General features: G+C 38.1%; 1 protein-coding gene across 1 annotated transcript in view; it reads left to right on the top strand.

Moving 5' to 3' along the window:
* The window catches only part of KITLG (KIT ligand), an 86,307-nt gene that overhangs the window by 23,496 nt on the left and 38,281 nt on the right, over positions 1–24,530 (top strand). The window contains exon 2 of the mRNA XM_049783968.1: positions 16,147–16,260. Within this exon, the coding sequence (XP_049639925.1) occupies positions 16,147–16,260 (114 nt within the window). The remainder of the gene's footprint in view (positions 1–16,146; positions 16,261–24,530) is intronic.

Here is a 24,530-nt window from a genome sequence, read left to right as displayed (position 1 = left end):
CTCCTATAGGCAAAACGGGCTCCAGCCCTTCTTTCACTCCTTTGTCTTTACAGATACTTTTTCTCCTCCCTGAGGGTCAGATTCTGTAGGGTTTGGGCTGGTCATTTCAAGCTGTCATTCATCTACTATATTGGGGCTCAGTCAGTGCTTTCACTTTTGCCCCAGTCATGAGTAACTTCCCTTTTACTCTACCTAGTTTTGTTCCTTACATTCTCCTTCTGGACCCTCCTGTCCTTGTCCTTTCTCTCTATTCTGTCAGGACCCCTGGTTGAAGTCCTTATCACCAATGGGAGTCTTTAGAGTCCTCTTCATTGCCATCTGCTCCCCTCACTCCAGTCTTTCTTTCATTCTGAAGACTAGTAACTTATTCAGACACACGGAAGACTTGAAACACCCCTGCCTAAAGCCCTCGGCAACTCCTAGGGAACCTTGAAGATAATATGTGGACCAGGTTAGGGCCCCTTCCAGATCACAGTTGCCTCAAACCTGATTGTTTATTCCTGGAGACTCATTTTCACTCTGATCCTGGTCATATAGCTCTGTGCACAAGTCTTGCTCCTTCCTTTGGAGAAGGGGGGAATCTGCACCTGTTGTTATTGGGGCTCTCCCACCACCAGTTCCCTCTCACTGGGCTCCCTTTACCTCACCTTGGAAATAAGTGTCCTCAAAGAAAATCACTCTGAGTCTGGCCTTCAAGTTCCCTTCTCTGCTCTCCAGAGACCTTTGTCCCTGCCAGGCCTCTATGAACATCCTGCATTCCCTGGGCCCCGCTCTTCCCAAGGCCTCTGGTTCATTGAAGTTGACCAGCTCTCTCAAATATAATTGCTGACTGGATAGGAAGCTTTTGTTAGAGGATTGCAAGTTCTCAGAAAACTGCAGTTTGATGAAGGCATTTATGACTTTGGTTTTGGAGTCGCTCCTTTTCTCTAGCTAGGTGATATCTTTTAAGCCTAGGGGAAGTGTAACTTAATTTACCTGCCCTACTTGTTCGCCCAGCCCAATAATAACTTGACATTGTGGTTTCAATTAGAAATTCGATGCACTTCCAGCCACCTAGAAGCTTGCTTTCCACAGCTTAGGAATATTAGCTTATTTCATTTTTTTGTTTGTTTTGCTTATTTATTTTCATTCCTAGGGGATCACAGCTGGTGGTACTGAGGAAGGGTAGTGGTAGCATGTGATATCAAAGATCTTACTTACGTCTTTTCACACATGTAGAGTTTGTGTTTTACTATGTAAGCTGCCTTTTAGAGACCCCAAGCAAAAGTATCTGAAATAAAAATTATTTGTTCATTAGCTCTATATAGTTTTTTTTTTTTTTTACTGTAGCCACCAGATTACCCTGCTTCATGGATTTACTGAAAAATATGGTTATAAACATTGTGACTTAGTCACACTGAATGTTGTTTTATTCATCTGTAAAACAAGGTAATATTAGCCACCTGGTTGGTGTGAAGATTTTATGAAATAGTATCCACTAACCTCTTTTCCTTAGTCTAGGAATCAATATAGGAGAGTTAATTTCCTTCTGATCAGCATTTATATATTTAGGGAAGGACTATTTTTACTTATTTTCACCCCTCCTACTTCTTCCCCATTGTATACTCTGTAATCCTTAAATTCTCCATTTATAGCAAAGCATTTATCTGCTAGTTTATATTGAGTAATTATTTTCTAGGATGTTTGCTTTGGATTAAAGGGTATGTTTAGCTTTTACAGTTTTAAAATATTTTAATTTTTTAATAACATACTTATTTAAGCAACATGATTGCAAACATGTTTGTAGTTTTACTTTGCAAAAAGAACCCTCTTGGAGAGAAGTTGAAGATGATCATCTACAAGTTTTGAATGTCCCAGATGGGAATTCAAGCTGCATAGAGTGATTATTACTGTTAACATCTGGCTTCCTGAGAGCAGTTAAGTTTGAAAGATGAACACATCTACTTCGAGTTTCTTGGGGCTTTTTGAGATTACTGGATATTCTCTACTGAGGAATTTCAGTGGGTGTTGAATGATTGAAAGTCTTTCCTGTTGATTTGGTGGAAGTATTTTTGTATATATTTTTTGTATATTTGGTATATTTCTCTTATATTTGGTCAACACTAAGGACTCTGAAGCAAGAAGTTCCCTTAGAATAAATGGTTCTCAGAAAGAATAACCTGCTGATGGTTTGAGTGAAGATGGAGTTTGGGAGAATCTAGTTCCTAGGACCCTGGAAGGCCTGAGCTAAGACCTGGACTCACAACAAATTTTGATCCATGTGTCTAGGGAGCTCTCTTTCCTAGTTCAGAAAGCTGAGCCAGTTGGTTCTTTCCTGAAGAACATTGGAGCAGGCTTTGGAGATTAAAGGAAAGATGATTTGTTGTTTTTTTGACTGTCACTGCTGTTTTGTGCAGGACAATCCTAACGAAGGTCTCTGCATCCAAAAAGAGCTAGACAGACACTCCTACCTTTGTGATTTTGGGCAATCAGTGATGTGAACCCTGGAAAGCAGATTTTAATACTATTTTTCATAGTCAGGAGATCAGTCTTTTTTTCCTTCAGTTTAAGGTGATTGAAATGTTCTTAAAGAGCATTTCTTTTTCTCCCAAGTATCTGGAGCTACATGATATTAATCTTCGCTGAGGTAAAGGGTTCACCACTTAACTTTCCTGTTGTGACACATGTTCAAGTCAAGTATGTAGTTTGCTTTTTTCTCACTTATGACTGAGGAAGGTAGTTAAGGTGAAGAAGAACTGCTGCCCAGTTGAATATTTCAGTGAGTTTTGTGAGGATGGTTTCACTACAAAAGTAAGTTTGGAGCAAGATCACTCCCTCCCCCCCTCCCCCCCTGTATATCCACTCTTGTCTTCTTAAAACTACGAATTTCTCCTTCAGGGTCTTTCTCAAACTATTGACTCATCCTCCAGAGGAACTTGTTACTGAGCTCTAGTCACTGTTCAAACAAACTCTTAGTAAAAGACTTGTTGGCATTCACAGTTAAGTGACATTTAGACATGAATCTTCTCCCTCAGACTGTTTCTGTTGCTCAGTTTATGTCTAGTCATGTATCCAGTTTTCTCATTTGTCTTTGAGATAATAAAGTATCTAAAGGAAACTTCCAGCAATGAAAGTGTTACTGGACTTTTGTGTGTGCTGGGGAGTGGTGGGGGTGAGGGGACACATTGACGCAGGCCTCTAAATAAAAACATCAAGAACTGTTGACAAGAAGATTAGTTGGATGTGTCTGTGCAGTGAGAGGTTATCAGAAAATAGGAGGTTATCATCCAATGAGCGTGACCTAGAGAGAAAAGTTGTACGATTTGAAAACAAAGTAGCTAAAGAAAAAAATGTCATATCCAGAAGCAGAGACTGTTTCAGGAGCCACTGGGACAAGATTACCCAGCTTTGAAAGGATACATTTGAGAGCAGAACTCATAAACCCAGGGACAGTTTGCTTCTGTCTTCTGTCTCCATTGGGGCACTGTGTGTGTATGAGTGTGTGTGTGTGTGTGTCTGTGTGCGTGTGCATGCATGGATCCTACACAGGCACTCGTGTTGGAGAGTCCCACATTTGGAGAAAGAGGAAGAGAAAGAAAACAAAGAAAAATATCCTGTTAACACCGTGCTTCACTTAATAGAGATGGCATTGCCTGTTAACTGACAATATGTACAACTCAGCACAGTTGTGTGCACTAAGAAGTGACTTGTAGCACAGCATTTAGGACATTTGCCTTATACATAGTCAACCTAGATTCGATCCCCTGTATCCCATATGGTCGGCCGAGCCCACCAGGAGTTATTCCCGAACACAGAGCCAGGACTTAACCCCTGAGGCGACCAGATGTGGCCCCAAACTAAAACAAAACAAAACAAAAATGAATAACCTAAAAAAAAAGAAACATATATGATTCTGTTACTCATCTTCTACACTGGTAAGCAGATCCTAAGGGTCATCACTGACTAGCTTCAGATCACACAGTGTACAGGAATGCAGATTTTCTGGGCATGTATTCTGTGTTCTTTATTACAACCTTTTTAATTTTTTTTACTTTTTAAAATATCTTTATGTAAGCACCATGATTACAAACATGTTTGTAGTTGAATTTGGGTTATGAATAAAAACACCCCCCCCTTTACCAGCAATATTCCCACCACCAATGCCCAAGTCCCTCCTCCCCTCCCCTTGCCTATACTTGAGACAGGCATTCTATTTCTCTCACTCACTAACATTGTCATGATAGTTGTCAGTTATTTCATAACTGAATTCAACACTCTTTGTGGTAAGCTTCCTATTGTGGGCCAGACCTTTCAACGCTAATCTTTATTCTCTCTATGTATTATTACAATAATGTCTTTTATTTTTCTTAAAAACCATAGATGAGTGAGACTATTATGTGTCTATTTCTCTCCCTCTGAGATAGCATAATAGTTCACTCAGCATAATAGTTTCTATGTCCATCCATGTGTAGGAAAATTTCATGACTTCATTTTTCTTTTTTTTTTTTTTGTATTTTTTAATTTTTAATTATGTGAACAATGATTCAAAGAAAGAAGACAAGGTAAAGTTACAGTGAAAGGACAATCACCTAAAAACAGAGTTCTCAGAAGAAATCCTCCTGCTGACACCCCAATTTTGAACCTACAGTCAAAGAACATTAAGAAAAATGAAACAGAACCCATGTACAATTAATTTTTCCCTCAAGACCCCAGACTGTAGTACATTATAACATTTCTTAGCAGTACACAAAGCAATCTAAAGCCATAAAATTTGTGTAACTCCTTAAACTTGAAGGCATACTAGTTTTTTATATTTCCATGCACATGCATATTAGTTTAAGTTAACCTCAAAAGTTTAAGTGGTTTTTTTTTAAGGTTTAGAGTCAAAGGAACACAGTAAAAACTGTGTTAGAGTGGCAATTATCGTTTGCATAGGCCCACCAAAGTATGGGAGACATGGAAAGGAAAAGCCTTGGCCAAAATACAAGGATACCCTACACCTGAAGTTTCCTGACACAAGATCAACTCTAGGCTTCAGGCAAACTAGTTTGTCCAATCCAAGTCATTGTCCGTAGTGCCAATACAGTTCTATTTTTCACAGTCTCTGTTGTTGGTATCATGTTTCATGACTTCATTTTTCTGATGGCTGCATAGTATTCCATTAAATGGGGAGAAGAAATGAACAGACAATTCTTCAAAAAAGAAATATTAATGGCCAAAACACACATGAAAAAATGCTTCACATCACTAATCACTTTCCCTCGAAAACATCTGTTCAAACAGAATCTTCCCCCATGAGCAAGTAGAACAGAAAGAAAAAAAAACTTGTTTCATTTAGAGTTTGGGGGCTTAGAATTCTTACCTAGGCCATTTTTATTTATTTATTTATTTATTTATTTATTTATTTATTTATTTATTTATTTTGGGTTTTGGTTCACATCAGGCAGTGCTCCAGGGTTACTCCTAGATTTACACTCAGAAGTTGCGCCTGGCAGGCTCGGGGACCAAATGGGATGTCGGGGACCAAACCTGGATCTGTCCCAGGTCAGCCACATGCAAGGCAAATGCCTTATCACTATGCATCACTCCGGCCCCCAATTTTCCCCTGCCCCATGTTTTTTTAACCAGGAAAATGCCAACATAACAACAGTGTCTGACCTAGTGAAGGATTCCTTTAGAAAGTATGTTTCTTGAACTCTGAGTTATTTTTCTATTGCTGGTAAACCCAATTGCCATGCAGGTATCTACTTCAGATCATTCAAATGATTCCACTCTGAGGGAATGATTTAGAAGTCCAAACTGGGGCTGGAGTTCAAAGCCCAATTGTCACTGGAACTACTTCCCTTTCACAGTGCTCCAAGGAGGGTTGAATCTGCATCCTCTTTTGCTGGGCCTACTCTCAGTCCTCACTGCTTGGCCTTACAAATCAAGTCCTGCCCAAGTTACTCACAACCCTCTGACTTAAGCTGCTCCACTTCGTCTTTTTCTAAGACCCTTATTATCAAATTAGCTCTAAAAGACCCAGGCCAATCTCTTTGTTTCAGAACCTTTGTGCATGAAGGCTAAGTCCATTTTTGCCATCTAAGGTGATCAATTCACAGGGCTTTGATCAACCTTATTCTGCCATCCAGAAGCACCCAGTAGGCCATATGTTGTTGCTAGAAATAATCAAATTAGTGATCAGAATAAATGACAAGTTATGACCTGACAGTCTGGAAGTAATAGGCACACAAAGAGAAGAAATGTCAAAGGAAAAATGAAAACCAGACCTTTGAACAAGGGCAGGATTTGGGAGCTTTAGGTCACCATGTACAATAAGATGTTTGATATAATGAGATTCCATTTTCCCCCAGCTTTAGAGAGCTAGGTTCACCAAACATTGTATATTTTACAGTAGTTGCATTTTTATTATTTATTGTGAAGATAAAGTTATTATTTTACAGCTTGGATTTTTGATATGCGTACATCTGAGTTGGTTACCATCTTCAAAGCCCAAATATATCTCAGAGTTACCCATGTGTCTGGGATAGGATGGGCATAGAACACAATTATTCTTCAACAATTTAAAGTATACAATATTGTATATTGTCTATACTCACTAGACTCTCCAGTAGGTCTTCAAAAATTCTTACTATACAAGTGGATATTTGTATCCTTTGATTCAGAAGTCCAGAAAGTGGATAAGTCTCTCTCCCCTTCAGATGTCTGGTAACTACCAGCCTATTCTTCTGTGTTACTATGGAGTTTCACTTATTTATTTTTTAGATTCCCCACTAAGGTGAGATCATGGAACATTTGTCTTTATATGTCTGGCTTATTTCATTTCACTTCCACTTTATTTGATAAACCTGAATCCTCAAAGAAAAGTAAAGTTTTATCTGTCTACTGTTTAAGCGGGTAGGAGACTGTCTGTGATAGATGAAAAAAAATAGAAATATTTTTGTATAGAATCATTTATCCTGAAAAGTTACTTTTCCATATAAAGAAGTAAGCTCTACTTTTAGAACTCTTGCAGATAATTTGGGGGCTGTGACATGCTGGCCCACTGTGCTATTGCTGAGTGATGCTAGAGTGAATTGCTTAATTTTGTGAAAAGCAGATTCCATACCAGGAGCAAAACACTGAGGAAGTTCAATTATGTGAGTTTCTTTCAAGATGTTAAAGTTTTTAAAATTTAAGGACACTTCGAGGATATTAGACTGTTAGATTTGATTTTTATCTTGATGAAATAGATTCCTAAAACTTGGTAGACTCCTCTTTGGAGGTGTTCTTAGATATTGTTGCCCAGGTGAAACTGTTTGGCTAATACCATAATACTTGCAGTAGTGAGTTTTAAACAAACTGTCAAAGAACAAATATTAGAAATCTTACTAATGGGAAAGTTATAATTTTGTAAATGATTTTGCAAATAAAAGACATATTATTTGCAAAATCATTTACAAAATTATGCCAAAAAATTTAAAGAAATTCCTACTCAGGATCTAATGGTTTTCTAATAATGCTGGATAGACTAGGGTGGTGAAGAGGGAAGGTTGTAGAATTGAACAGCCCTGAGTTTTTAATCCTGCTTTCATCACATACAAGTCACTAAAGCTAATAAAAGGAGGGAAAGTCCCTAAGTCTCTTGGCATCTCAATTTCTTCATCTTCCATTGAGAAGGGATGAAACTTGCATTTTATTTGTTATGAAATAGACAAAAATGTGTGAAAAGTCATGCTGTTTATTGTGCCTGTGAGACACTGTCTTGTTTGAAAAATAGTGCTCCATACCTCGATACACTCAGAGTGGATGCATACTTTCTTAACTAGACATGTTCTCCATTAAAGCCAAGACCCTTTTTACTCAGGTGGGTCTCAGCCTGCCTTGAGAAGGCTCAAGAAGCAGTTTCCTGCAAACTAATCTTCAAAAGGAAGTTTACTTGGGGGTGTGGAAGCTTGGAGGTGATGCAAAGGGGGCCCTGAGACAATGGTAGAGGGAAATAACATGCACGGAGACTGTGATGCTGGAATGTGTTATGTATGAAAACCCACCATCAACAACTTCATAAAGCGCATTGCGTAAGATCAAACAAATGAAAATGGAACAAAAATATAAAAAAGAACCAGTTTCTGTTCTATACCTCTTACTGATTTTTGCCTTTTTTTTTACTGAATCATCCCCAGAGATGGACATATAGATGAGCCTCCTGTAATTTCTACCAATTTACTAATAGGATTTTCTCACCTTTCTTGTTCTTTGCCATCTACCACCCTGGTTTTTTAATTTGTTTGTTTATTTGCTCCTCTTTGAAGGATAATGATTTTAAAGAGCTCTTATACTCAGTGTTTCTAATTAATGTTTTATTCATGCTCTTCTTATTTGTAAGCCTGCTCCAGTCTGGCTTGCATATCTGCATAAAAATATTCTTGATAAAGACACCACTGACGCCCCTTTTACTAAATTCAATGGCAAGTACTTGTTTCTCATCTTGACTTTTTATTGGCATCTGTCATTGTTTGACCTCTTCCTCTTTAAGGTGTTTAAAAACAAACAACAAAAAACACTTGGCTTCCTCTTTTTTCATTTGGCTTCTGTCTCAGGCTCCTTTGTGAATTTTAGATCTTTTGCCAGACCACTGAAGGTTAGAACACCATAGGACCCAATCTTCTGTTCTTTTATCTATTTGTACTCACTCTTCGGGTGGTCCTATCCACTATTTTGCTAAAAATTCCATTTATATATCAAAGGGTATCAACCTATATCCAGCCAAAACTGCCTTCCTAAATCTAGATTTAAATATCCTGATGGTCTCTCCACAGTCCTATGCCAATGGCATTGTAAACTTAACATACCCAGAACTTAACTCCTGATCTGCCTTCAGCCTTCCCTACATCTGCTGAGGTAGCCATCATTTCCATTTCCTAAGCCAATATCCTGGGACTTGTCTTTATGCTTTTCAGACTCCAAGCAATGGGAAACTAATGGAAAAAGCTATTGATTCTGCCTTTAGAAGCTATCCCAAATCTAATCATGGCTAATCAAAGCATTGATAGAACCTTTCTTACTTGGTTTACAGTAATAACCCTTCACTGATCCGTTTCCACTACCTATATATACCCTAAAGTCTGTTCTTACCACAGTGAGAGATATTTTAAAGAACTAATTTATAGGACATTTTTCAAATCAGTTTTACTGGAAAACTGAGGCACAGATATTTCCCAGATATCTCCTTACTCTACATATAGTTTCCTCTTTTATCCCTCACTATAGTGAGCATTTGGGTTGAGTTAATGTGATTAATTTATATTGGTACATCTCTTTTGGGAAGAGGGCATATCTGGTAGTCCTAAGGGTTTACTCCTACCTCTGCACTCAGGAATTACTCCTGGAAGTGCTTAGGAAACCATATGGGATACCAAGTATATACCCAGATTGGCCACATATGTGCAAGGCTAATGCACTACCCTTTGTACTATCATACTGGTCCCATGTTGGTAACATCTGAATCACCAAAAGAGCATCATTTGTATTAGGATTCACTTTTGGTGTTTGGTATATTCTTTTGGTACAGTGACGCTTCCACCTTTATAGAAACACATGCACTATTTTTACTGATTAAAAAATTTATCTTACTAATAACTTTCTTTCTAGCCCATAGAACCATTGATAGATTTTCCTATCTTCATATCTTCTATATATGTATACTCAGAATCATATACCATGTAGTTTTTTATATTTTCTTCTTTCACTTAATATGTGTTAAAATTATTTCATGTCTTTGCATAGCTCAATAACTTATTTATTTTTAGTTTTGAATAATACTCAACTGTCTCTGTCTCCCAGAGTCTAATCCATTCGCCTACCAAAGGTTTCCAAGTTTTGACAATTGGTAATAGGCTGCAATAAAAATCAGAATAGAAGCTTTTGTGGCAACATGTTGCATTTGCTTTGGGTAGACATCAAGAAGAAAATGGTAAAGGTGCTCTGATTTTTTAAGAAACACAGGATTATCTGTGTGAAGTGTTGAGTCTCAAACCCAGAGCTCACACTTTAAATATTGGTTTGTTAATTCTGTGGAACATCCCAGACCTTCATGTCATCTTTTAAAATTTTTAAATGTTTATGTCTCTCCTCTGTTCAGAATCCTAGAAGTAGGAACACAAATATATTTATAGTTTATTAGAGATGAAATCCAAAACTTTATAACATGGAATAAAAATAAAATCTATATGAGCGACCAGAAAATTTTAGAGTGGGTAAGTGGCTTTTCTTGCATAAAGCCAACTTGGGTTTTATTCCTTGCATTCTGTATGTCCCATGAACTTTTCCAGGAGTAGAGTGATTCCTGAGTATAGAGCCAGTAACATAACTTGAGTACAGCTGGGTGTGGCCACAAAAAAAACCCCAACAACATAAACAACACTCTTCGAGTACTGCTCTCTCCATTTCCTTTCAGACATCATTATCCTCCAGTGTTCTTGCATTAGTTACTATTATTGATCTTTTAGATCAAATCCATTTCTAAATAAACTATAGTAACTTTACACTAGATTCTCTCTCTGTCTGCAGTATGTGTCTCATGGGTATCTCTGTGGATCACTGCCATAACTCTTGACATTTTTGCTCAAATAACTGCTTCCTTAATGAACCCTCTAACACCAGTTAGATGACAATTGCAACTGCATCCAGCCATTCACATGCCCTACAATAAAGAAAAGGTATTCAGCCTAGTTCTGAGATCCTATATCCAGACTCAAAATGGCTCAGAGATTTGTTTCTCTAAACCTCTTTGCAACTGGAACTCAAGCAACTTAGAAGAATATACTTTTTGCTGCTTCAAAGAGAGTCCTGCTAATGTTACTAGCTAGTAGAACTCTCCCCTAAATATTGAGGTTGAGAACTCTGGAGGATGGCTTTGTTAGAAGTAAGAGGGAACTAACTCATTAGTACCTGTACCTGAAGATGCTGTCCAGCCAGCGTGTAGCTTCTTAGACCCAAGAAAATGGTCCTACTCCACCACCATCATCTCTCACTGCCCTGCACCCCAACTGTGCAGTGCTGTGAGGACACTTGAGACTGCTAGTACATGGTTCTGTCAGACCACTGCCTGCCTGAAAGTTCTTTGGTTTCCTGCCTCAACTTCCTCAGCGCTCACTAATTGCTTGGCTCTGCATGATGGCTAGGTTGCTTTGTGCATGCAACTATCTACCTGAACAACATCACTGCTATTCCTAAAACATCAGAGCCTCAATCCTCTTCATACCATATCCTTTTTCTTTCCATGTTAACACCCTTGGACAAGCAATAGAACCTAGTCACTTTTGTTTGCAGGTGAGTCTCTGAGAACTTTGCTCTTTAGAAAGATCATTTTTGGAAGGGTGGGGCTCTGCGCCTTTCCAGAAGTAAACATGCTCCTCACCTCTACACCAATGCTCAGCACACACACCCCAGCAGCTCAGTATATTTTCCTTTATTCCCTCCTGAATTTTTGTTTTGGATCCTGCTATGATGGCCCAGCTTGAAACAAGCCCTGACGAGGGTCTTTACTGCAGGACGCACATTCAGATTTAATCCGTGCACACTCTGCCATAGTGCACCCAAGATATGCCCACCTTTAGTGGTAGAGGTCTCACACTTGCTTTCTGGGTGTTGCTAACTTCGTTGAGGGAAAAAGTCATCATTATGGTGCTTGTGGGGTGTTGCTGTGTGTCTCGCCTGTGTGATCCACTGGGTCAGCTTCTTGGCTCCTAAAATAGCACATATTTGTTGCTGAGGCACTTACCAAGAGCCACGCCCCTGGATGTGGGACTGTGGGGAATCAATCGAATCTAGGGTGATGAATTTGGCTCACAGTCTACAGACTTAACCAGGTTCAAAGAGCTGAACTGCCAAGATTGAGCTCAGGCCACATGGGGCTTTGAACTCATGGCAAAAATACTTGCAAAGTAGATAAGCTATGACTGGACTATTGTTTTAGGTACTGCACAATCAATTTTTGTTGACACATAAGTAAATGAATATTTAGTTAATTTCTCTTTATTAGTGGGCATAAAATAAGATTAAGGAAAGGAATTCACTCTCAATGGCTTCTTGGCCTCTTCCTTTCTTCACTGTGTAACTGTGTTTGCTACCATACTAGGTTTCTGATTAGTTCCCATATACGGTGACTATTGAGTCCACTGTCTTAGATTGCTTATTTTCCCCACTTTTTATCTCTTGGTTATTTGTTAAATAAGGAAGTTAGTAGAAGTGTCCCTCCATTTAAAGTTTATATAAGAACCAAGTCAATTCGATTGTCGGACTTGTTCTAATATCCCCATAGACACCAATTTCACCATGTGATACTGTTCTTCCTTTGCATAGGCACATTAAAATGGGAAATTATATTCAAACACATTCTTAACTTATAGAGATGGGAACACACAAATCTTGTAATGCAGTAGGACCTTACACCCTAAACATTGTCTTAAAGACCTGGCTCATTGTTAAATAAGGAAGTTTGTAGAAGTGTCCCTCCACTTAACATATATATAAGAACCAAGTCAATTAGATTATTGGACTTGTTCTAGCATCCCCATAGGCACCAATCTTGCTGGGAACTGTTCAATAAGACATTTTGGTGAAAGAGTCCCTCAGTTTAATGCTTATGTTTGAACCAGGTCACGGGGATTGTTGGACTTGTTCTTGCAGCCCCCTTATGTGCTGATAACGCCAGGTGGCATTATTTCTTGTTTGCATGGGCACATTAAAATGGAAAATACTATACATACAAATAAGTTCTTATCTAATAGAGATGGGAACACACTAATCTTGTGGTGCAGTGGAACCTTACAAACCCTGAACATTGACATGATGACCTGGAACAGGCTTCAGAGGTTTGGGCATTTTCCAGTCACCCCTGAACCAAGGAAGCCATCTATGAAATATTCAACGTTGTTTATGACATCACCTTGAAGCAATCCTCTACCGGGGAAGACCCGACTGCTGCTCTGACATCGATTTACTCAAGACAGTCTTCCCTTAACGCTGAGAAGATTTAAACAACAACAACGACTTGCATACTGGACAGGGCTTTCTGCATTGCTCGTTAATTATGAGATGAAATTAGACGCCGCTTTGCACCATCCTGACTTCAATGTGGGATGTACAGATTCCAGGACCTTTAATGCAGAGGCGTGAGATCAACAACAGAGACTGTGAAAGATATAACTGTATGGGCACTCCAGACAATGACCGGGATTGGACAAACTGGTTTGCCTGGAGCCTAGAAATGGTCTTCTGTCAGGAAACTTCAGGGGTAGGGTCTCCTTGTACTTAGGCCAGAGTTTTTCCTTTCCATGACCCCCATACTTTGGTGGGCCCATGCAAACGATAATTGCCATACTAACATTGTTTTCTTACAGTGCTCCTTTGACTCCAAACCTAAAAAAAAGTTAATGGTCACTATCACTAACAGGTATAAATAGCACAAACCTGAGAACAACAATCCATGTTAATTTATAAGAATTGTGTCCTTGTGGTGTCTTATAAATAATGCATTGTATGCAGTACTGAATAGTTGCATCAGGCTGATATATTTAATTTTGTGTGTATCCTGTAATTATGTTATAATGTTTTCAGAGAACTTTCTGTAAAGAACAAGATATACCTTTGATGTACTATACTAAGCATTGAATGTGTTTGAGTTTAGAATGGTAATACTTCCTTATTTAAAAAAAAAAAAAAAAACCAAAAAAAAATTTTTTTTGGCTACCTCCAGTAGTGTTCAAGTTTTACTCTGGCCCTGTGCTCAAGGATTGCTCTCAGCAGAACTAACCGGACCAGATAAGATACCAAGGATTGAACCCCTGTTGGCCATGTGCAAAGCAAGTGCCCTGCCCACTATATTATCACTGCAGCTCCCTGAATAGTAACAGAATTTCTTCTTTAATATTTTGTAAATCCTACAGTGTGCAAAATTTTATTAGTGAAATTGGCTTTTAATGCAAATAATTAGGGAGAACTATATTTCAAGAGAGCTTAGGTCTTCGCAATTATTTTTGTTTTGTTTTTCAGCCAGACCTGGAGGTCCTCAGGACTTAATTCCAGCTCTACACTCAAGGATTAGTCCTGGCAAACTCAAGGGGCCATATAGGGTGTCAGGGATCAAACCTTGGTCAGCAGACTGCAAGGCAAAAATCCCTACATGTTGTACTATTGCTATGGCCACATGTCTTGGGAACTATACTGTGAAAGGATGTTTGGTCTTAATCAATCATATTTTTATTCCGGGAGGAAGACTTTTAATAGAGGCTATTTTATATGTTGGGATTGTTCAAAAAAGAAACCTCACAATACAAAGCATTTGTCTACTTTAGTCTTTGTTTTGGCTCAAGAGAGATGGTGCTATGAAAAATCTGATTCCACTAAGTTGAAAGTAGCCTTAAATAAAATTAAGCAGGATAACTGCTAAAAGATGAAAATAGAAAGAAATTTAAAGGACTTTAATTTTAAAAACTTGTAAATCTGTGTGGGTCACATTGTAGCCTTAGCAAATTGTAACAAATTTTAGTTTAACAAATTTAACAAATTTGGTTTAGTTTAATATCAAGTTAGCTTCTAGATATGAATTGAAAAAAGAATATAGTGATTTTAATACATGGCTACCCACAGTAATAAGACAAATTTCTAGTCCTGAAGATGAGATTCCACAATTATTAGATGAGAATCATAAATATTAGTTCCTAAATGAAATCTCACCCATATTAAAATACACCTTCACATTTCCACAAATCTGCTCCACTCTTTATTTTTCTTGAAATGACTGTTGCTTTTTTTTCTCTCTAGCAAACTCTGCTCTGCCCTCCAAAATTCAGCTGAAGTTACATTTTCTCTGTATTTCCTGGCACACTGTCTTCCTGCCAGAATTTCTCCCTGCTTAAGGCTTATCGATATATTGCTTCCTCCTTTGTGTCCCCAAAGCATTTATCAATATTGATGGGCCTGCCCCAGAGTTTCAAGGGCAACTTCATCATCTTTATTTTTCCAGTGATTGGCTCAGTCTGTGTCTCAGAATATGTGCTGGGTCAATTGGTATTGAATTAGAAACATTAGACTGCTTTTCTATTCAGAAAGGTTTATTGGAGGTTTTTTGGTTTGGGTTTTTTTTTTTTTTGGGGGGGGGCGGTTTACACTATTTTTGTGCTCTGAGGCTATTTCCTGTGGACTGTTCTGGGGTCCACTGGTGCCATGCTAGTTCCAGGATTCATACCCAAGTTTCTGTCCTGCAAAACATGCTTACTTATCCTTAGAACTGTCCCAACAGCTAAAGAATTTCTTTATTTTAATATGCAGGTTCTTTTATTTAGGGTTCAGAAAGAAACAACAACTCAGATATTCAAATTCTTTAAAACCTAAGCTATACTATAATAAGATAAGACATGCTTAAAAGTAATTGATAGATGGTTGAAGGTGTTATATTTGATGAGGGGTGTGTGTGTGTGTGTGTGTGTGTGTGTGTGTGTGTGTGTGTGTGTGTGTGCGCGCGCGCGTGCGTGCATGGGTGTACTGGCATGATTTCTGCTAGGGTTCAGAAAGGAACGCCTTCCCTTTGGCTAAGGAAATAATTTTCCTTATTAAATGGTTAAAGGCTGTGACTCAATGTCTTGATTCTTTGATGTTTCACAAATTAGGTTAAATTCTCTTTTGGTTTTTCAAATCTCTCCTTCACCTTCACTTGGTTGGATAGTGTCAGAGACTGGATTTAAGGTTGGCTGAGGTGAGGCTGCCTCTTGCAGAATCCACGTGTAAAGTAGAGAAACTTGCTTTCTGTACCTTGAGGCATGAATTTGATGCTTTTTTGAGTTTTTAGAAAACAGTCTCAGTGATAAATCCTTTACTTGTTGCTACAAGTTCATACCAAATTGCCATTAGGAAATTGACTGTTAAAATGATTTGACCAGAGTTAATAATAATGTCATTGAAGTGAGAAAAAAAAAGAATTTAAACTGAGAATTAACAATGAAAAAAAAAAAATCCAACTGCAACAAAACACCAGTGAGTATAGTTGAAATGCTTAACCCTTGCTTAGATTTAGGTAAGTAGGAACAATAATGTTGATGAGCCTTTTCATATTAGTGTGAGCCCTTTGATTATAGATTTGAACTGATCACCCACCAATTATTTGTGGTTTTTTTTGTTTCCATGTAGACTTGGATTATCACTTGCATTTATCTTCAACTGCTCCTATTTAATCTTCTTGTCAAAACTAAAGGGATCTGTGAGAACAGTGTGACTGATGATGTGAAAGACATCAGAAAGCTGGTAAGTGAACTGTTTCCCAGGCATCTCTCTGGCTCCCTTGGGGCTATTCCTTGTGATATTTGGTTGCTTGGTTCATCTGGAGGGTTCAGTGCACAAGCTTAGCAGTATTGGGAGCTATCGAGGTCACCCCAGAAATGCTGTGGGGGGACATAGGGGAAAATATGCTGATGATGGAAGTTGGTACTGAATACTCTGCTGAGATCTATCATTAGTTCCTTCTTAATTTTTTTGATGAAATGAATTTTTGCTTTATCTTGTCTTAACTCAGTGGATTTTGGTCTGTTTTTCAGATCATTGATATTTCTTTATATCTTATTTCTAGACATTAAAAGTAGGGAGATGAGAATTAGTAGGTGAGGCTTACCCAGAGCACAAATGTGTGGGAATGGTTGGAGGGTTTTCTTGGTGTTGCTGTACTTTTCCCCCATGATCTTTTTTTGTGGGTTCCTTAGTATTCAAACCCCACTTCCTTATGCCTCCCTGCTATTTTCTAACAATCCCAAGGGAAAGAATTAAATAAGAGATGGCTCTTCTCTCCTTTCTAAGTGTTGTGTCTGGGTTTAACCTGAGAGTGTTCATGACTGGGAGTGTGATTTGCTGTCCCCATGTTCAACAGACTCATCACCCGTATAGGTCATGTTGCAAATTTTTCCTCAGTGAAAGCAATTTGCATTGGTATCCTGTGGTAACAGCCAGCTCCATGCTGTGTTTCTCTTAGTGGTGCTGAGCAGGAAGAAGGGAAGGAAACATGTTCCCATTGGAATGTGTTCTGGCCACCTCATAATCTAGGAGGAAAGAAGCATCTGTAAACCCTTAGCTTAGATTTGATGGCCAAAGTTATCTGAATATTGAGTAGAGAATACAGGTGATGTGATGACAGGAAAGAGTTGTGAAGGCTCTCTATGAAACAAAAAATAAAGGCATGTGTGTTACTTGAGATAATAATAATGGAATAGGTTGGGCTTTGTTCATCTTCTTAGTTTTTGGTACACCTTACCTAGTTTTTATATTTTCTTTTGTGTTCTTTGCCAAATGAACAAATAGACTTTTAATGTTAAGATCATCAGTTTTGCCAACATAGTCTTAGAGCAGAATTTAGGAAGACACCCCCTCTCCACACACATAATTTTGGTGACTTTTATCTGAAATATAGGGACATATTTGAAATGAGGGGCTAGTGACCAATGCTTTTCAACACTTGTTTACCATATAGTCAGGTAGATGTTGGATAAAGTATTGGTTTAAACATAGATCCCTTACCCTTTTCTAGACTTTCTGGCTTGTGATGCAATGTGTTTATTTAAACAAGACAATATGTTTACTTTCTACATTTTGTAGAAGTGAAAATACTCATTACATGTTGATGAGTCAAATAATGATGTGCTCCCAACATTGTAGTCATCAGTGGTGCCTTATTTGAAAGCACTGGCATGCCAGGGATTGAACCTGTACCTTGTGCAAGCAGAGGATATATATCTTCTTCCTAAGCCTCCAAATGTGAGAGGAGACACAGTAAAATTACAAGCAGCTGGGCTCTGATCCAAGAAATGGACTCAGTAGCTCTAAGGAATATCCAAGGCATCTTTATTTTAAAGACATTTCAGAAAAGATTTAAGAACTCTTGCTTTGAATAATCCATCTTGTCAAAGTTTGGAGGCCTAAGTGTCTTGCCCTCATTTTAATTTTGCTTGGGGCTGACAAAATAGTGCTCAAAAATCACGCTGACAGGTGCTTGGGAACCATATAGCATAGGCTAGGCATAAGCTTTCAGTTCTGTATAATGTATGTCTCTGGCCTATCTTGCCTATCTTGAAAACCTGTTTTCACTATGAGCAGTTTTATGTATGATTGTATCACTACATAAAGATGTCAGATTAATGGTAGCATTCAAAATTTTCTTATAGTAGGTTATCACTGGACAATGCCAGCTTTTTGGGGGGCATTTTGTATAACCACAGAGCTGAGGTGGGATACATAGAATTATACATTTAATACATACAGAAGACATAATGGAGTTTGGTTCAATTATGATGTTAGCTTAAAGAATATAAAATGTATGACCATTGATCAAGCATATTCAAGTAGCATGTTAGTAAGCTCTAAGTGTTGTTTGAGAAATGCTGTTTAATGATAGCTCCTCTTTCTATGGAATGTCAAGCTAATGGCAGAAATAAGGTAGAAGAATTTTCCAGTATCTCTGACCCTCTGCTTATTTTCTGTGTTTACCTGTCAATTGAGACAAGAAATAGCCACAAGTGTTAATGAGAAAGAGGTTCCTGGAAAGGGATACTGATTAATATTAACACTAAACTGTAGTTCTTCACCCCAAGGAAAAATGTCAACTCATGAGAAACATTTTAAATTTTCCCTCTCTTGCAGCAACTGACTTAAGGGAAATTTTCAATTTCAAAAGTGACTAAAAATATTAGTATGTTTTTTAGGGATTACTGAACCTCCTCCAAATATCAAGTTAATCAAAAACTTACTGAGAAAATTACTTCTAAGTGACGTGAGTCCTTCATGGTTTTCAGCCCATTTTTCAATGAATTGGAAAAATGAAAATTAGAAAATAATCCCTGATATGGGTGTGTTTATAGTTTCCTAAACAACCCATCTATGTAAAGAAAATACTTGTGGGTCACTATCACCATAATAGCAACACACGAATGGGTGTCATTTCAAGATTTCATGATATAAGGTGAGACTTAGACTGTGTCAATACCTTGCTGAAGAGAAGGGATTTGAGTATACTCAGACTGGATTTTTTTGAGGGGGAGGCCACACCTGGCAATACTCAGGAGTTACTCCTGGCTCTGCACTCAGAAATCTCTCCTGGGGCTGGAGAGATGGTACAGTGGTAGGGCATTTGCTTTGCATGTGGCTGAACCAGAACAGACTGTGGTTGTATCCCCTGACATCCCCCATATGGTCCCTCAAGCCAGGAGCAATTACTGAGTACATAGTCGGGAGTAACCCCAGAGCATCACCAGGTGTGTCCAAAAATAAAAAAGAAAAAAAAAAAAGAAATTCTTCTGGCAGTCTCCGGGGACCATATGGAATACTGAGAATTGAACCCAGGTCCATACTGGGTTGGCAGCCTGCAAGGCAAACACCCTACCATTGTGTTATCACTCCAGCCCACATCCTCAGACTTGAATTTAAATCCCAGCTCTTGGACCTTGTCTTATTACTCCCTTCTAAATATCAATTTCTACTTAATTTTGTGCCACAGATTAATCTATGCATCTATGTGCATATCTCTTCATCTATATAATCATAAGTATTAATTTTTATCATATACTAATTCAGCACATGTCTGTGCCAAAGTTCCTTCATCAGCTATTGACTAATAACCTCAGGGGCCAGATTAATAGCACAGTGGATAGGGCATTTGCCTTGAATTTGGCCAACCCAGCTCTGAAACCCGCTCCCCCACTGTGTCTTATGTGGTCCTCTGAGCCTACCAGGAGTAATTTCTGAGTATAAAGCCAGACACTGCTGGGTGTGGCCTAAAACCAAAATGAACAGCAACAAAAAAATTTATACCTAACTTCATAAAGTGATTATAAGGAGTAAGTAAGTAAGTCAAGGGAGCAATGCCAAGAACAAAGTAAGTGCCTGCTCAAATATTTTGGAGCTGGAAGGGAATTCAGAGACAATCTAGACTAAGTATTTTATAAATAAGGAATTTCAAGCCAAAGAACTGTGAAGCTTGAAGGTGCATGGGACTTTATCCATGTGCTTCTTATCTCCTAGAACTATGGTTTCTCTCAAACTAGCTCCTAAAGTCCACCCAGCTGCTTGCCTTTAGTTTATGTCTCCTGGTTTCCAAAGAAGACTTGGCTTAAAAACAGAATGAAGGCTGTGAAAAACTATCGGAAAGACACTGTTTTCAACCAGCATGCATGGGTCATCATCATTTGAATACTGTCCAATCGTAATCTGTTAAGGTATTTTTTTAAATGTAGAGCTGTACTTTACAGTACAGTATCAGCAGCATATAGCGTGTAGAGATGGGCTCGAGAAACTGTTGTTTTTTGTAGGCACCATTCCAGGAGGATAATTATTTGCCTGGAGGTAGTAGCACCTTTTTGTCGATGGTGCCTATTCTGCATTTTCTTGTTTGTGATGAAGCTAACTATGTCTCTTGTTAGCTTAATATTTATGTCACTAATCTGAAAGTAAGTAACTGTAGAGTTCCAGATGAAAATGCTCCCACTCCTCTGTTGGGCATGTGGGCTGAAACTCCGAAACATAAACCCTGGGTTGTTCAAAGACCAGCTTTGCTAAGCAGTGAGCTGATGACCACAGATAAATCATCCCTGAACCTTCTTGGGATTCATCCTGGTTTTTTTGTTTGTTTGTTTGTTTCTGAAAATGAGGACCAAGGGCATGATCAATAATTCTTAATCTACAATTCCCAAACATCAACCCCTTCTAGATCTGACACCAAATTTTGTTTCTACGCATTTCTGAGAAGACCTACAGCTCATCTGCTTCCCAGAAAAGTCTACCATTCCCATATCCCACAACGATAAGAGCTAGTAAATTTGATAACTGTGAAGGCTCTTTTTAGCTCTGAAGTTTTGATTTTAATTTCCATAATGATATTTCTTCAGATTACTCCTTTGAAAGAATTTAGTAATGCTTCGACTAAAGTAATGCTTCGACTGAAATAAGAGGGATTTGCTTTGTAGGGATGATCTTGATAGTTTATTTGAGAGGACAGTCAGTTGACACTGCCTATTTGCCTTGGCCCTCACCATCATTTCTGCCATCATTTATTTGCTGTCTCTATCAATGTGGCCTTTACATTAGGGGGTAGTGTGAACTAGGCCCACAAATTCCCAAGTTTATTTGCTTGGGGGTGGTTCTCATGTCAAAGGCACATGATTTATAACTTTACTGTCATTTTTTTTTAATTCTCCTTGAACACTTTGTACTGCCTCTCTCATCCCCATGGTTTCCCTTGAAATCATTCTGGTATGTTTACTCAGCATAATGGTTCATCTATTTACAGAACATTTTGCTTTGTTTCTAAAAAAAAAATGTTGCAAGACTTGTTTTAGATGGGAAGCCATCTCTACCTAAAGAAAAGGTCTAATAGCTGAGGAGAGGAAGAATCAAACTTTTGAAACTAGTTATCCAGAGAATGACTAGGGTTCAGCTTTTAATGGTTCTGTTAATATATGGAGGAACCCACTTGTTGAAGCCTTTCAAATCAGTTTCCCCTTTTGTTCTTTCTATTATACTCTCCATTTGCCATGCTTTTCTTTCATTTAAGGAATTAATTAAATGTGACTTTGTTGCTTTTTTAAATCTCTTTTAATCTTTAAATATCCACTGGTAATTATTTGTTTTCCTCCAAATGCTTCAGGCAGATTGCCAAGCTTTCAGAGTTTGGTAAGAGTGAAATTACTCTGTGTGTGTGTGTGTGTGTGTGTGTGTGTGTGTGTATTTCAGTCAGTAGAATAGAATTAAAACTAAGAAATGGCTTTCTGGTTTTGTGGTAGGCTCATATTTTAAGTAGCTCTTACACAACTCTTGTAGTTTAACAGGATAAGAAATTATATAACATGTGCCCAATAAGAAGTCAATAACAAGTCTTTGTACATTAGACTAATGGTTCATATACAGTGTGCTTTTTTAAAGAAAAAAATTCTTCATAGAGAATATGGTTTAGATGATTTACCACTACATTAAAATTAAGTTTGGAGATTCTGAGTCTTTCCATTGCTAGGTGAAATCTAAGCATTTCTAAGGACATCTTTTCTTTGCAAGCATAGGTATTAGCTTTGTCTGACTTTGGATGGGCAGTGATTTGATAGTTGGGATATTTTTTTCTTGGGTTGGGGGGTTGCTGTTCGAGTCCCCCTCAGTTATACTAGAGGTTGCTTACTACTGGTTAAACACTTAGGGATCACTTCTGGTTTGGCTTTGAGGACCAGATGTGGTGGTGAGGATCAAACCTGGGTCAGCCAATGCAAGGAAGAAGTACTAGTACTTATTATAATAATATAATATAATGTAATATAATAATAATAATATAGTACAATATTTTTGAACATATATTGTTTGATTTGAGACACATCCCTTAGGGTGCCTTGAGGCCACTCCTGGCTCTGTGCTGGGATGAAGGTGGGCTTCGTTCACGGCTGTGCCCTTGAGATCATTCGGTACTGGGCCCATTGCATGAAGAGCATGCACTCAGCTATCTTGCCAGCACAGTCCTTGGGTGTTTGGGTCACACCAGTGATGAGCATGCACTACTCTCAGCTCTGTGTTGAGAGGTGTGAGGTCAGTCCTGGCACTGTTCAGAGAGCCTGCGATATCAGGAATTGAATCCAGGGCCCCTGAGTGCAAAACATAAGCTCAATTCTTTGAGGCATCTGATCCAAATTGTTTTTATTTGTTTGCAATATTTAGCATATTTATTTCTTCTCCTGAGATCAAGAGACATTTCTTTCCCTGTTTGAACCTAATTTTAGAACTTTTAATATTCAAAGAAAGGACAGATGTGTACATATATATATGTATATATATCAAATATAGTGTTTCTAAACACAGACAACTAGATCACTTGTTATATTGTCAAGTACATAAATGTTTTGAGGAAAACATTTTTATTTCTTTATAGTTCTTATTCCTATAGAGAGAGGATCCCTTGTCTCCTGCTTCTGGACTTATTGGACATTGAGTGACTATCCAGTCACCATGCAAAGCATTTACTTTGAATTCCTTTAAACCTCACAATTCTACAAGGAGGCGATTGCTTTTGCCTCTGGAAGGAAATTGGGATCTAGTGATGACAAGATTATCCTAACCTAGAAACAGGAAGCTGAGTAGAGTTTGAGCCCCTAACTGCTTGTCTCTGGAGCAGGATCACCTTAATGTAAGGTGTTAAATATCAATTACAGTTTAAGTTACCATAGTACCTTTACATTTGATTTCCTAGGCAGTAGTCACTTAATGATTAGAAACTAATCATATTGTAGACTTTCCATTAGATCTTTCTCATAAGGTATGTCTATGAAACAAACAAAAATGTTTTGATTTACTCTATTTTATGAGAGAAAAGGGTCGTCTTACTTTATGTGGAAATTCTTCACTGACAGAAGGTAACCCAGTGAGATCATATGAAGACTAAAGATAATTAATCTACTTAGTATATAAAGTATTTACAGAAGGTGACTTGGAAAACTATCAGAAAATGTCTCCAGGGTTAGCTTCTGAATACAGAACTACCAACATTACGCTAAGCAGTTACACATTTGTCAACTGTGATATTTAAAACCAGCATCATGGTTGTTTATTTCTCTTAGACTTCTCTGAGTCTGAGGAGACTGAAAGCTGTTGACTGCAAATCTTTCCCCAGAGGGGTTCACAACATCTTATGAACCAGTGGTAAAAGGGACTCCTGAGTTTCTACTACATTGCTTCTTTTCATATCTAGAATGTATGAGAAAAAGCAGATAATTAAATGTCTGATCAAGTATGTCCAAGCAACCTCTAGTTTCCTAAGAGCTAGAGATGTCAATGACAGTTAAGTGATGTATGCCTGGTTCTAGATCAGAGGTTAATGTGAATAGAATCAGAGGTTTATACCAATAGAATTCTAGATCGGAGGTTGATGCGAATAGAATAGATCAGAGGTTGGTGCGAATAAAGGTTGATGCTAATAGTGTTCCAAGTTCTTTTTCTTCTCAGTCCAAATTCCTTCAAGCTGTGGTTTATAATCAGTGCCTGTTTGGCTTGCAAAAGCTTTTCTTGGCTCAATTTTCACCACTTCCACATGTGGTTCCCTTATTGATTCTTTCCAGTATCACTGAATATGGTCAATACTGAAGCTACAACAAAGAATTAGCAAATTAGGTCTGTTTGATAGTCAGTCCATCACCAAAAGATTTTCTATAGTTCTACACACTTTTATCAATCATACATTATATCAGTATTCTCATACACCAAACCAAAAATTTTAGTGGAATAAAGTGGAATCTGATAAGAGGCTTTAACATTTTTTTAAGTTCTGAACTATTTGATCATTTCAGCAGAATTGCTTGTTTTCAAAATTGGTAGTCTTGGGACTAGAGAGATAGTACAGCAGGTAAGGTATTTGCCTGACCTTGGTTTAATCCCTGGGACAGTATATGGTCTTCTGAACATCATCAGATATAGTTCCTGAGTACAGAACCAGGAATAAACTCTGAACAGAGCTGGTGTACCTCCTTTTCAGTCTTACAGCCTTGGTTGCTTAGCCCTTTCATTCTACG

Source organism: Suncus etruscus, chromosome 11 (assembly GCF_024139225.1).
Source record: "Suncus etruscus isolate mSunEtr1 chromosome 11, mSunEtr1.pri.cur, whole genome shotgun sequence".
Classification (NCBI taxonomy): Eukaryota; Metazoa; Chordata; class Mammalia; order Eulipotyphla; family Soricidae; genus Suncus; species Suncus etruscus.
This window is presented reverse-complemented; position numbering and strand designations above follow the sequence as displayed.